At 46.9% G+C, this 12,368-nt stretch overlaps 1 protein-coding gene across 2 annotated transcripts in view; it reads right to left on the bottom strand.

The window, feature by feature from the left end:
• Window positions 1-1,073: 1,073 nt before the first annotated feature.
• TBC1D22B (TBC1 domain family member 22B) overlaps window positions 1,074-12,368 on the bottom strand; it is a 76,364-nt gene continuing 65,069 nt past the window's right edge. For both annotated transcript variants that reach the window (XM_077754876.1, XM_077754875.1), the window contains one exon: window positions 1,074-2,357. In XM_077754876.1, coding sequence (XP_077611002.1) covers window positions 2,229-2,357 — 129 coding nt within the window. In that variant the 3' untranslated portion in view covers window positions 1,074-2,228. The remainder of the gene's footprint in view (window positions 2,358-12,368) is intronic.

Genomic DNA, 12,368 nt, shown 5'->3' on the forward strand with positions numbered 1-12,368 from the left:
TTTGGTCTCTGTAGCATGTTGCTGCATTTAATCTGAAGAGAGCTCCGAATCACTGAAAGCAAGCAACTCTCTCAAATGAATCCAGGGAGCAGTTCTGGGTGAAGAAACCACTGGAGTGTTTAGCACAGTGCTTGGCATATGGCGAGGTGGTCTATAAATGTCAGCGGTTAGGCACCGGATTACTGTTTTGTAGTTTCCACAGTATCCATCACAGAGTGGACACACCATCCTCTGAGACCGCCTTCTGACTTTCTGTTGACCCCCTGCTGCCCCACAGGATATGTGTTCCCCGTCCTTACTGATACCAGCAAGAAAAACCCGAGAAAAGGGCACTCCCTAGGTTCTAGGTGACGCAAATCCACGGGAGAAAAATCAGCGGTGGAGGAGGAAATACACTATTTATTTACAATTCTTTCACTTTATCCACAATTTTCCATACAAACATAAAAACTAAAAAAATAAAACCACCACTTGGGAACACAAGTGTCTTTCTGTAATTAGTCCGGTGTAGGGAGGGTCACAGCCCTCCCTTCTGTGAAGGAGACTATTGAGGCACACTGAAGGGGACCGGGAGAAGGGTAGGAAGGAGGCCTGAGAAACAGCTCCGGATGAGAAACGTAACAGGCCAGAGTGGTGGGTGGTCACTGGCAGAGACTCAGGGCGTCACCCACTGGGGACACTGACCGGCTTCCCAGGAGAACGACAGCCGCTTGCCACCCCCCTCCTCGCCTCTCCCCTACGGAACTCCGGAAATCAAACATGCCTCACGCATCTCGAGCGGTGTGGGGTGTGATGCTGACAGCAGGGTGGCGCTGGACACTTCTCTCCGAGAAGAGCCCCAAACCCCAGGGGACACAGAAAACCCCTCTCCTTGGCACTGATGAGTCCGTCACAGCTTCTGTCTTGAACACAATGCTGACTTCAAACAGAACACAAAAGCTCTCCCCCAGCATCCTGGGGAAAGGGAAGGGCTGAAAACATGCTCTCTGGGAGGTGGCTGGGGTGAGGGGGGTTGGGGGTGCTGTCTGCCCAACAGGGGGAAGGAGTGGGGCTGGGGCTCCACTAANGGTGGGGGTGGGGGTGGGGGAAACAGAATAACTCCGAGCCACTGACACCTGGACGGCTGCCCCCGCTTGTCAGAGCAGCTCCCCCTGCCCAGCTCCGCCTGCTCTGGTGGCTCCTGTCCGCTCGCTCCCGGGAGGCACCCCGAAACCCACCTGGAGGGCTGCACCCGCCTGCCTGGCGACATCATCTGTGCTAGTGACCTCGATTGCTTTCACATGTTGATGCACATTATAAATATAAAACCATATCTGCTACAAAGAGGACATATATTTGTACATCTTTACCCATATACATAATAACACAATTTACACATAAGATCTTGGAGTGGGTCATCATGGAAAAAGGGTTTGGAGAGGTAAAAAGCCCCTTCTCCCTCCCCCTGCCCTGATCCTTCTCGCGGGATGCTTGTACACTTGGTCACCGGGGGCCCTTCCAGCTGGTCGTGGCGGGGCTGGTCTGGACACATGAACTCGGACATGTAACGAAAACGCTGACGGGTGTGTATGCCCACGTACACACACGAACGGAGGGACACGTACAGACATCTTGTGAGAAAAGGAAAGTAAAATTCCTAGCCCTTGGGTGTAGGCCTCTTCCCAGAGTTACAAGCATCAGTGCTTCCTCCATCTGAGAGCAACAGTCTCAAGCTGCCCCTCACTGGCTCAGAAGAGGGCGAGGGCGGAAGGGGAAGGGCTAGGAAAGGGGGAGGGAGGGAGGGGCCGGGAGTCTTTTCAAAACATAAGGCGTTTTTTTGACCTGTGATCAAATCAAAGCATGTCACAAAAAGCAACGGCATCAGTCGGGGCCGGGAGGCAAGAGACCGCCAGTCCATGTAGGGACAATGTGAGTTGAGACCCTGAGCCTTCCCCTTCTTTTGTCCAGTTTCTTTCGAAGGGGCAGACAACCCTGTACCTCCTTTCCTGTCCTCTCCCAGAGCTGGGCCCACCCACGCGTCACGGAATACTGAAAGTGGTCCAAGAAACATCCAGAGACACGGCGTGGAGGACAGGCACGCCGCAAAGTTAAGACCTGGGCGGCGGCTGATGTGAGCTTTTTACAGCAGGAGTGGTTCCTGGCCGGAGTCCACGGCTCGCACGGTGGCCACAGTGATCAGATTGCCATCAGAGGTGGGGACGGTCTGGGTCCCCCTGGGGAGAGAGCACCTATCGGCGGTAGTGATTGGGGGCATCGGCAAACATGTACTTTAGTCTGTACGCCTCGGCCAGCAGCAGCCCGATCTCTTCATTGCCCCAGTGTATCGTGGGTAGGTTTTGTAGCAGCATCAGGAGACCCTGGAATGCAAGAAAGAAGTTTTTATCATCCGGCAACTACAGGCCAGGGGACCGGCAGGCCCGGGGACAGGGTCCCTTCCTCCTGGACCACACACATCCCACTGGGTCGGGCTCCCTCCTCCAGCCCCCAGTTCACCTTCAGGAAGCCTTGAAAAGCCTCTGTGGATTCTCCGATATCCACTAACACCTGCCTCTTTTAACAACATTATAAACAGGGAACGACACCAACAGATAAGGATATTTAAAAGAGAAAAATAGGGGCGCCTGGGTGGCTTAGTTGGTTAAGTGTCCGACTTTCGCTTAGGTCATGATCTTGCGGTTTGTGGGTTCGAGCCCCGCATCGGGCTCTGTGCTGACTGCCAGCTCGGAGCCTGGAGCCTGTTTCAGTCTGTGACTCCCTCTCTCTCTGACCCTCCCCTGCTCACGCTGTCTCTCTCTCTCCTAGAAATAAATAAAACATTAAAAAAAATTTTAAAAGAGAAAAATAATCTCCCTCATCATCCAAACATACCTCTCTTCATTTCCAAGTACTCCTTTTCAGGCTTTTTCTCACACACATATTTCTTTAATAGCTGTAATCATAATTATGATTTTATGCTTTTTAATCACCTTCTTTTACTAGAATTTTAGTGTCTTTCCAAGCAGCCTTCAGAAATGACTGTCCTCAGTGTTAGTGTTCCATCATATGGCTATACCCTATTTATACCCCATTTATCTTTTGTTAGATACTTAATTTGCTTCTTTTAAAAAAATTATAACAAACCCTTTACTCATATTCACAAATGCCTATCTTTTTGCACTTGACATATTTCTCCTAATCCAGTATTTAGCTTCTCCTTGTTCTCCAAAGACCATCCGACCCCTGTCCTCAACCTACCTGTCTGGCTTATTTCCTGCTCTCCCAATATACATGCCTCCTCCAGCTAGGTCCATTTCAGCCAGATTTATCTGCGCCTCTGTGGTTTAATTCATGTTGTTCCTTTCACTTGGAGCACCTTCCCTTTTCCCCTCTGCCTATCTCAGTCCTATTCAGTTCTCAGAGCCCAGGTCTCTCAAACTGTTCCATCCTGTTTAAAGAGGATATCAGAATAAAAAGCGAATGTGAGGTTGTCTCTGTCATTTATTTACCCACGCGGTTGCTGCTGCTTCATGTTCTTTGTTCTTCTTTCTCTTTTTTTAAAGTTTATTATTTATTCTAAGTAATCTCTACACCCAATGTGGGGCTCGAACCCACAACCCCGAGATCAAGAGTCATATGCTCTTCCAACCAAGCCAGTCAGGCACCCCTGTTTCTCTTTCTGAACTGGATATTCTTCTTCTTTTTTAAATTTTATTTATTTTGAGATAGAGAGACAGACGGACGGACAGACAGACAGACAGACAGACAGCGGGAGGGGCAGAGAGAGATAGGGAGAGAGAATCCCAAGCAGGCTCCATGCTGTCAGTGCAGTGCCGGATGCGGGGCTCAATCTCATGAACTGTGAGATCATGACCTGAGCTGAAATCAAGAGTTGGACATTTAATCAACTGAGCTACCTAGGCACCCCGTGAACTGGGTAATCTTATTTTTCTGATTATAAAAGTGATAACAGCAAGACAAAACCCAGAAGACACAAGGAGACCGGTAGACTTGATTACATACAACTTGAAAATGTCAAAAGGTGTCAAAACCCAAGCTAAAATATAAGAAACTGATTATGAGAAAATCTGTGTAACACCTATAAAAGACAAAAGGTTAATATATAGAATCAAAAAGGGTGCCTACAAATCAGTAAGAAAGAAAACCACCAAATAGAAAAACAGGTGAGTAATATGAACAGCTAATGTTCAGAGTGCCCGTAGCCCCCACACATGCGGGGAGTACTTTTAGAATTTCTTCCTTTAGAAACAGAAACTTGGCTGTGCACAAAGCTGCCTGTGGTACATCACTGCTTAAGATCCCCATTCTGGGACAGTGTAAGTTCTGGGTTCTGCCCTAAATCTCTTCCTCCCCACTTCCCAGAAAGTGGGTGTGAATGGAGGAGTGGAAGCAGGCATCTCAGACCATAAGATTACAGCCATGCGTGGGAGACGGCAGAGCAAGAAGACATCTGAGTCCCTGCCACACCACAGCCGGGATGTCGGCTCTGGACTCTTGCACTGGAAGATGGCGAACTGCACGGAAGTAAACAACTAACTCGTTTTAAGCCACTGCTATTCTAGGGTCTTGGGTTACAGGGGACAAGTCTGTATCATCTTAAAGACAAGCTGCAGCCATCGAAATCAGAAACGCACACGGTCTTTGATCCAGCAACTCCACCCCTGTATCCTGTCCTGGGGAATATTCACAGATCCGCAGCAGGGTCTTCCCGGCATGCACCGCGCTTCGGACAGTGGGGAAGCGCTGGATAAACCCTGGTCACCCACAAGGTGAAATACATGGCAGCACACAGGACAAATGAAGTAGGGCTACATGCACCACGGGGGAAGAGAACGACAGCTTTAGGAGTACAAGTAAGTTGTAGGAAACTACATACAGGAGGATCCCACTTAGGTAAATGAGAAAACAATATATTTGTATATATACAGTATGTGTATAGAAAATTTAGAAAGTGAGGTGATAAACTGTTAACAGGGATGAGAGACTTTTTCCACTTTTTCCTTGTTATGCTTCTGTGCCTTTTGGACCCTGTGTTTTCGATTTTTACCATAGAGTGTTTATGCATTACTTGTGTGATAGAACTTTTTCTCTTTAGTAATACGTATCCTGTGGCAGTTTTGTTTAGTAAAAAGTAAAAAAGCAGGAAACAGATTACCCATAACTTCATAACCAAGAGGAAGCCACTTTTTTTGGTTAAACTATTTATTTATTGGGGTGTCTGGGTGGCTCAGTTAAGTGTCTGACTCTTGGTTTTGGCTCAGATCGTGATCTCGCAGTTTGTGAGTTCGAGTCCCGCATTGGGCTCTGCACTGACAGTGAGGAGCCTGCTTGGGATTCTCTCTCTCCCTCTCTCTCTTTGCCCCTCCTCTGCTTGTGCTCTCTCTTTCTCTTGAAATAAATACACTTAAAAAAGTTTTTAAGTAAATTCTACACCCAATCTGGGGCTTGAACTCATAACACCCAGGATCAAGAGACATATGGTCCACGGGATGAGCCAGCCAGGAGCCCCAAAAGGAAGCCACTTTTAAGCATGTTAGCATATTTCCTTCCACTCCTTTTTGTGCACAATTTCCATAGTTGAAACATTTTCTCTACATAATTTTGAGCCTATTTAGCATTTGTCATAAGCATTTCCTCTGATATTAAAAACTCCTTGTAAATATTTTCATGGGTAAAGAATTTCTCACAGTGCAGATGCACCAAATTTACTCTACATCTTCCTGTTCTGAGTACTTAATTATTTCTGGTTTTTCACTGTAATGAAATTACGGTGAATAGCCTTGTGCATAGAGCCATATTTTAGATTATTTCCATGGGTCAACTTCGTAGGAGTGAAATTACTGTCAAGGAACATGAACATTTAAAAGGTACTTAAGGCTCATTCAGGGAATGCATTCCAGAAAAATGCTCATTTCTGTGGATCTCCACCAACACTGAGTACTCTTATTAAACAAAGTTCGCTTTTCCCTGAGATCGCCAAGTCTGAGAACAGAGCTCAAAGCCTTAAGTCGAGACGGTGGTGACCCCCCAGGAAGAACACAATGAGAAAGGAACCAGGCTACACGCTTCTCTGCATATGCTCATCCTCCTCCCCCACCCCCATCCTGGTTGCTGGCATCCTCCTCTCTTCCCCAAACCCTGTAGGTGAACCACCCTTTACCATCCCATCCTTGTTAGTGAAATTCATTCAACCAGACAGGTAACTCAACCAGTTAAATGATGTTCACTCAACCGACTCAGATGCTAATGTTGAATTTAAAACCCTGTTAGCTGATCCAAATGTCTCTGGGTCTCTGGAGTAGGCTGTTCTCGTGGTTAATAATTTTCCCTGGGATGTCTTGGCCTCTCTTCTAGGTCTACCGTGTGTGTGTGTGTGTGTGTGTGTGTGTGTGTGTGTTTTAACGTTTGTTTATTTTTGAGAGAGAGGAAGAGAGCACAAACAGGGGAGGGACAGAGACAGAGAGGGAGACAGAATCCAAAGCAGGCTCCAGGCTCCAAGCTGCCAGCACAGAGCCTGACATGGGGTTCAAACTCACAAGATCATGACCTGAGCTTAACTGACTGAGCCATCCAGGTGCTGCCCCCCTCCTCCGTTTTTAATTTAAACTTAAAAAAATGTTGCCCTTGGAATAAAATACCCTCCCCCACGAACTCCTGACCCCTGGCCCCTTTGACTCTTGTCTCCTGCTTCCTATTCCTTTCCCCAAGGGCCCCCACCCACTCTTAAACTGGAAAAGGTATTGCATCTTTTTGCCAGCATCCTCCTTGGGGAGTCAACTTTTATTCTAATTTCAGCAGATTCTCTACTGTAAAAGTCCTCACCTTTTCTATACCTCAGACTCTGGCTACCTGGAGAAGCCTTCCGATCCCTTCTGAGAATGATGGTTTTACATACATAAAATTAATTACATAGTATCACAAAGGAGGCCAGTTAAATTGAAACAGTTATCAAAATATTTGTAAACAAATTTATGATACTGCTGTATATGTACTTTATTAATACATTCTGTAACAAGATCTAGTGGCAGATTAAATAACTACCACTATTTCAAAGAAGTAATAAACATAATGTTTTGAGATATCTGTAACAACTTAGTATGATATGAAAATACCTGCAATTAGTAACAAAGGAAGGTGTACTGCTAATATTACTGTGCTTTCCTGGCTACATTCATTACTGTAGGAAATGCTAAATTTGAATTTGGGGTTACTGAAAATACAACTGACATTGTCTTTCCATTCATGTCTAGGGATCCTCTAATTTATTTTTTCTTTTTCTTTAAATTCATGTGTGTATACATATTTATATATATTACTTATATGTTTATATACTTATTTATTTAAATTTTATTTATTTATTTTGCGAGACGGAGAGAGAGCAGGAGTGCACGCATAAATAGGTGAGGGACAGAAAGAAGGAGATACAGAATCCCAAGCAGGCTCCACAGCACCAGCACAGAGCATGATGTTAGGGCTTGAACTCGCGAACTGTGAGATCGTGACCTGAGCCAAGATCAGGAGTCAGATGCTTAACTGACTGAGACACCCAGGCACCCCAGGATCCCCTGACTTCTAAACTTAGACCCTAAGTTAAAGTGCTTGCTCTTGTAGCTTGCCCTCCTCCTGATTCACACCACAGCCAACAAGAATTCTTATTATACTTCCCTTCAAGGGTAAGTTTAATACCCAAGTATCCATATTAATACTAAGATTAAAATTTTAACTTAATTTAATCATTGAAAAACTTGTCTTCTCCTTTCTTCTTTTTTTTGGGGGGGGTTCAAATTGCTTTTGTCATTATACAATTTCAGTCCCATTTTCAGTGAGCTTGCTGGGTGAGGTCAAATTGTTATCTGATTTCCTGAGGACACATCTCATGGCCTCAGAACCAGCCCCTGCCTTCCATGGAAGGGGAGCTGAAGGAATGGTACTTGCTTAGCCTCATCCGGAACATAAGCAAGAAGACTCTGGGAACGTGGAGACTCAATGAAACCCTTGGCGTTTCAAGTGTTCGTCCTGTCATCGCAGCCAGACCATTCCAACCAGGCTGCAAAAGCAGAATCGACTGTAGGGACTCTTAGAAAAACTTGAGCCCAGGTCTCATCCCTGCAGTTTTTTATTCTAAAACCCTGGGATGGGACCTGGTAACCGCACTTCTCCAATGATTCCAGCGGGCAATCGGGTGCGGCTTACCCCTAGGGGGATCTCAAAAAGCTCTACAGGAATAAAAGCATATTTGGGATGCAGGCTGCGTAGTGGGATCCTAAAGAAGGAAACAGCTAGATGTCACACACAGAGAGACCTTTCATTAAATAAACTAAGATAAATCTATAAAATAAAATACCCCGTAGCCAAGTCATCATTTGAATATTTTCACAGTTTTTGTATAAGCATGTACTCATGTAACGTGTAAAAGATACAAAAATGGGGGGGAATGATGTAGATTTACAGTTTTTGACATGATAGGATATCCACCATAGTTCGTAAAGTGATAAAAAGGCTACAAAACGAGTTATAAAATGGTTGCATGAATGGTTATATACACACAGTAGGTATTTGTGGAGATCTGCATGGGGAAACGTATGGAAGGAAATATAGCACCTTTGTGGGGCACAATTTCAGGTACCTGATTCTTTTTTCTTACTGGTATTTCTAATTTCTTAAAATAATGATTACAACACTGGCACAATTGATAAACAACAAAAGAGTAATCTCTCTAGAAGGGAGTATTATTCTTTGCTGGGATAGAATCTACCTATAATTTCCAACTCCTCTAACCTTGCTAGAAACCTCCCAGAAGCCTTGAAGGAATTCTAACACTGGCCAAGTTAATGTCCCCAAATGCCCCTGGGCAGTGAGGCATCGATGAGAGGGAGCACTCTGCCACCTAGTGGCATATCTAGGAACTGCATCCTTTCGCACAGTGCTGCAAGGGTGGGAAACCCTGTCCAATGCATTGATGAATCTGGGATAGTAGAAAAGAAGTAGAAACCAAATGGCTGGGGGAGAAGGTGTTAATCACAGGTGCTTTTATCTAAGAACAGGGAAGAGACAAAGTTGGGGCAGGGAATAACTGGCGTTTGTTACAATGCCAGCCCATGGGAGCACTAAGCATGACATGCAGTCAGATGAAACACTAGCTACGGGAAGACAGCTTACAGGGCAAGCAGCGGCAAGGAATTCCAAATTAGTGGGCAGGGGCCAAAGAAAAGTTAGAAATGGCTAAAATAGCAGAAAACAGTCTGACCTAGGTGCCAGCTGAGAATCCATAGATCCTAAAGGAAAAGAAATATGGCAGAAAAGGAATTAGTGCCATGGGGGGCAGGGGGGAGACAACAATTAGATATGGGTGTCAAAGGAGAAGGAATAGAGGTTATAGCCATAGAGACCTTGTAAGGAAAAGGTACAGGGGAAACTCCTTCAAGGATGTCCAATAGATGGAAGAAGTGAAGAGGAAGAACACCAAGGATAGCAATTACAGTGACAGCTATCATTTATTGAGCACTTACTACATACCAGATGGGGCTCTACATGCTTTATGTGTACTCTGTACTAAGTCATTTAATCTTCACACCAACTCCACGAGATACATAGTATTACCTCCATTTTACAGATGAGGAAATTGAGGCACAGAGATTAAGGAATTTGCCCAGGGTCACAGAGTGGTACTGGGTTGGAATCTGAACCCAGGCAATCAGGTTCTTGTGCTCATAACCACTATACATTATAGCATTTGCCCTGGAGTAAGAAGAGAAGTGGGCCATAGGATAGAAGGAAGCAAAAGACAGGAAGTCATGGCAGACGCTGTTTGAAGGAAATGTGGAAGAGTTGCTTGATTTTACTCAGTGGTAAGAGTCAAGCACAACCAAAGACCGAACGTGTAGGAATCGACAGCAAAAGAACTTAAAGACCCCATAAAACATACGCTATTAGATAAGACTGTGTAGAATCATTTAGCAATATCGGAACATCCTTTGCAAATGTAAAGTGTATTCAGGCATGTAAAAATATTTTCCTAGTCAAATAAGCAGTTCTTTAAAACAAATCCCCCGTTTTGAGAATCAGTGAGGTAGCAAAACAAGTCCCCTGGTTACAATAAAAACTTTCAAAAACATGTCCTTGCACGTAAACTTTCTGAGAGTCAAGCTTATTCACTGGTTTTCTCCCAAAGTGCGTTTGGCAAGTTTCCCATCAGAGAAGGCCGGGTTGGGTCCTTCAATGTCTTCAGTGTCGTGTCTAGGGATCGTGCCCATTCTCACACCAGCGTGCTGTGAGTGAAAGAGCTCCAGTTCCCAGGGCTCCCTCTGAACCCCTTCTTCTGGGCAGGATTCAAACCGAAAATTCCCTGGATGTCTGTAAAGATGGGGCCTTCAGAGGACAGTGCTCCAAAACCCTACCTCCGAGTTCCTGCAGACGTGGTGGGTGGACACCACCTGATTCAATGGATTTATTCACATTGAGTTGTTCTTTAGGCCGCGAACGTCTCATAGGCTTAGCACTGAACGGAACGACACTGGCCTACCTCCTACAAGAGACACTTTCAGAAGGGGAATGTCTCCGAGGTGTTCATCTGTAGGGTGGAGGCACAGGCTTCTGAGATCAGCCCCCACCGTGCTGCAGATGTATCAGCTGGCCCCGCGGGCTCCCTTGCCGGTCCCCATTTCATGTAGAGGAATCTGGATTATTGGTCCTCAGAGTCCTCTGCATGAGGCTTCTCAAAATCAGTTCTGAGCCACCTGGGGCCTTGCTGGCCCTGACATCTTGTGGGGTGCCATGCTCTTCGGGCTCTCACAGATGCTGCTTTCCTTGAGATGCCTGTTTGGGCTGTGGGGTGAGTGGGCAGGCATTCATCCACCCAGGAGCCTGTTCTCTCTGACTCAGGCACACGCACTTTTCCTGGATACAGTATTTAGAGTTGAACAGTTTCCAGGCTGCCTGTGGGTTACTTTATTCGGTACAAATTTTCTTTGTCTTTTTAAAATATAAATTACAAGTTTATTACAAAATATAAAATGTTAAATTTCTCATCATCAGTGATTCGAGAAATCAAGGCCATGAGCTCGCCCTGGGTGGGGCTGGAGGCCACACACCGCTGGGCTCAGAAGCTGGCCAGAAGTCATGGGTAGCCGGGTAGCCGCCACCCAGTTCCTTTTGTGTGTACACTGTAAGCCCTGAGGCATGGATCCGCCTTGAAAGGATCCGCCTTGAAATGCGGGGACAGAGATCACAAAAGCTTGACCTTGCCGGGCAGGCCAGTGAGGGTGGCTGTGCTGCAGTATGGAGGGTGGGTGTGAAGGCCCCGGCCACTGTGTCCTCAGGGTCCTCACCTGAACCTGGACTTGCTTTACTGCATTCAGCTCTTCAGTATCACTGCTGCTCCAGACCCCTGATGGATCAAAGGCCCCATGCACACCACTGCTGCTGGGTACCTGCGTGTCCTCTCCATAGTTACCAGGTGTCCCCAGAGTGTTCACAGACCGCGTTACTCATCTCCAGTTTTCCACGGAGCTGTCCCCACCACTGGCCTGCTCAAGTGTTCTGCGCATGTTTCTTCCCTGAATACCCACATGCCAGCGTAACTCATATTCCTCCAAATGCACACTGCAGCTCTGGGTTTTGGAGGTGTCCCCCTTCTTCGCCCCAGCAGCAACTCCTTGTGCTGTGGCAGTGATTCTGTGGTGGTGCACCTGCCACAGGGGGCCGGCCACACGTTCCCTCACTCGCAGAACTCACTCAGCGGTCTGTCCTTCTGGGTGTGACCTGCGCCTGCTCTGGGAAGTCTCCCCCGGAGTCTGACGCCCACAGCCTGCCCTGACGGCGTATCTGCCACTGGGTGTCAGGAATAAACACGTGTTCCAGCGACCACATTCTGCGCCTCTCTGGGCTCACTTAGTGTTCCAGGTTCAGCCTTGGCCAGAGGGCGGGAAAGTCCACCGTCACTGCTATGCTTCTGTCATGTAACAGTGGCGTGCACACCCGAGACCCCCTAGTTCACTCTGCCGGGCTTCTGGATGGGACCAAGGCATCCCTCCTCATTCCATCTCCAAAGAGCTAGCAGCGCAAGTCAAGCCCCAGATGACCCAGACATTTAGGGCGGAGGCTGCTGGTCCAACAAGGAATGGGGGTCAAAGTTCCTCCCCGGTTTAGGGTCAAGCCCAATTTCTCCCCAATCAGGTCTTGCGGCACAGTCCTCTCACCCTGAGACACTCCAGCCACACTGCCTTCTCTCTGCCTCTTCCCTCCCCCAGCCGCTCAACCTCTTACCCCTGCAGGGCTGCTCCTCTGCCAGGAAAAGGCTTCCATGGCAGATCTTTATGCAGCCGAGAACAATGTCCTCTCCCTACCTCACAGCCGGGATGTGGCCCCCAGCA

The sequence above is a fragment of the Crocuta crocuta genome, unplaced genomic scaffold (genome assembly GCF_008692635.1).
Source record: "Crocuta crocuta isolate KB4526 unplaced genomic scaffold, BGI_CrCroc_1.0 scaffold132, whole genome shotgun sequence".
Taxonomy (NCBI): Eukaryota; Metazoa; Chordata; class Mammalia; order Carnivora; family Hyaenidae; genus Crocuta; species Crocuta crocuta.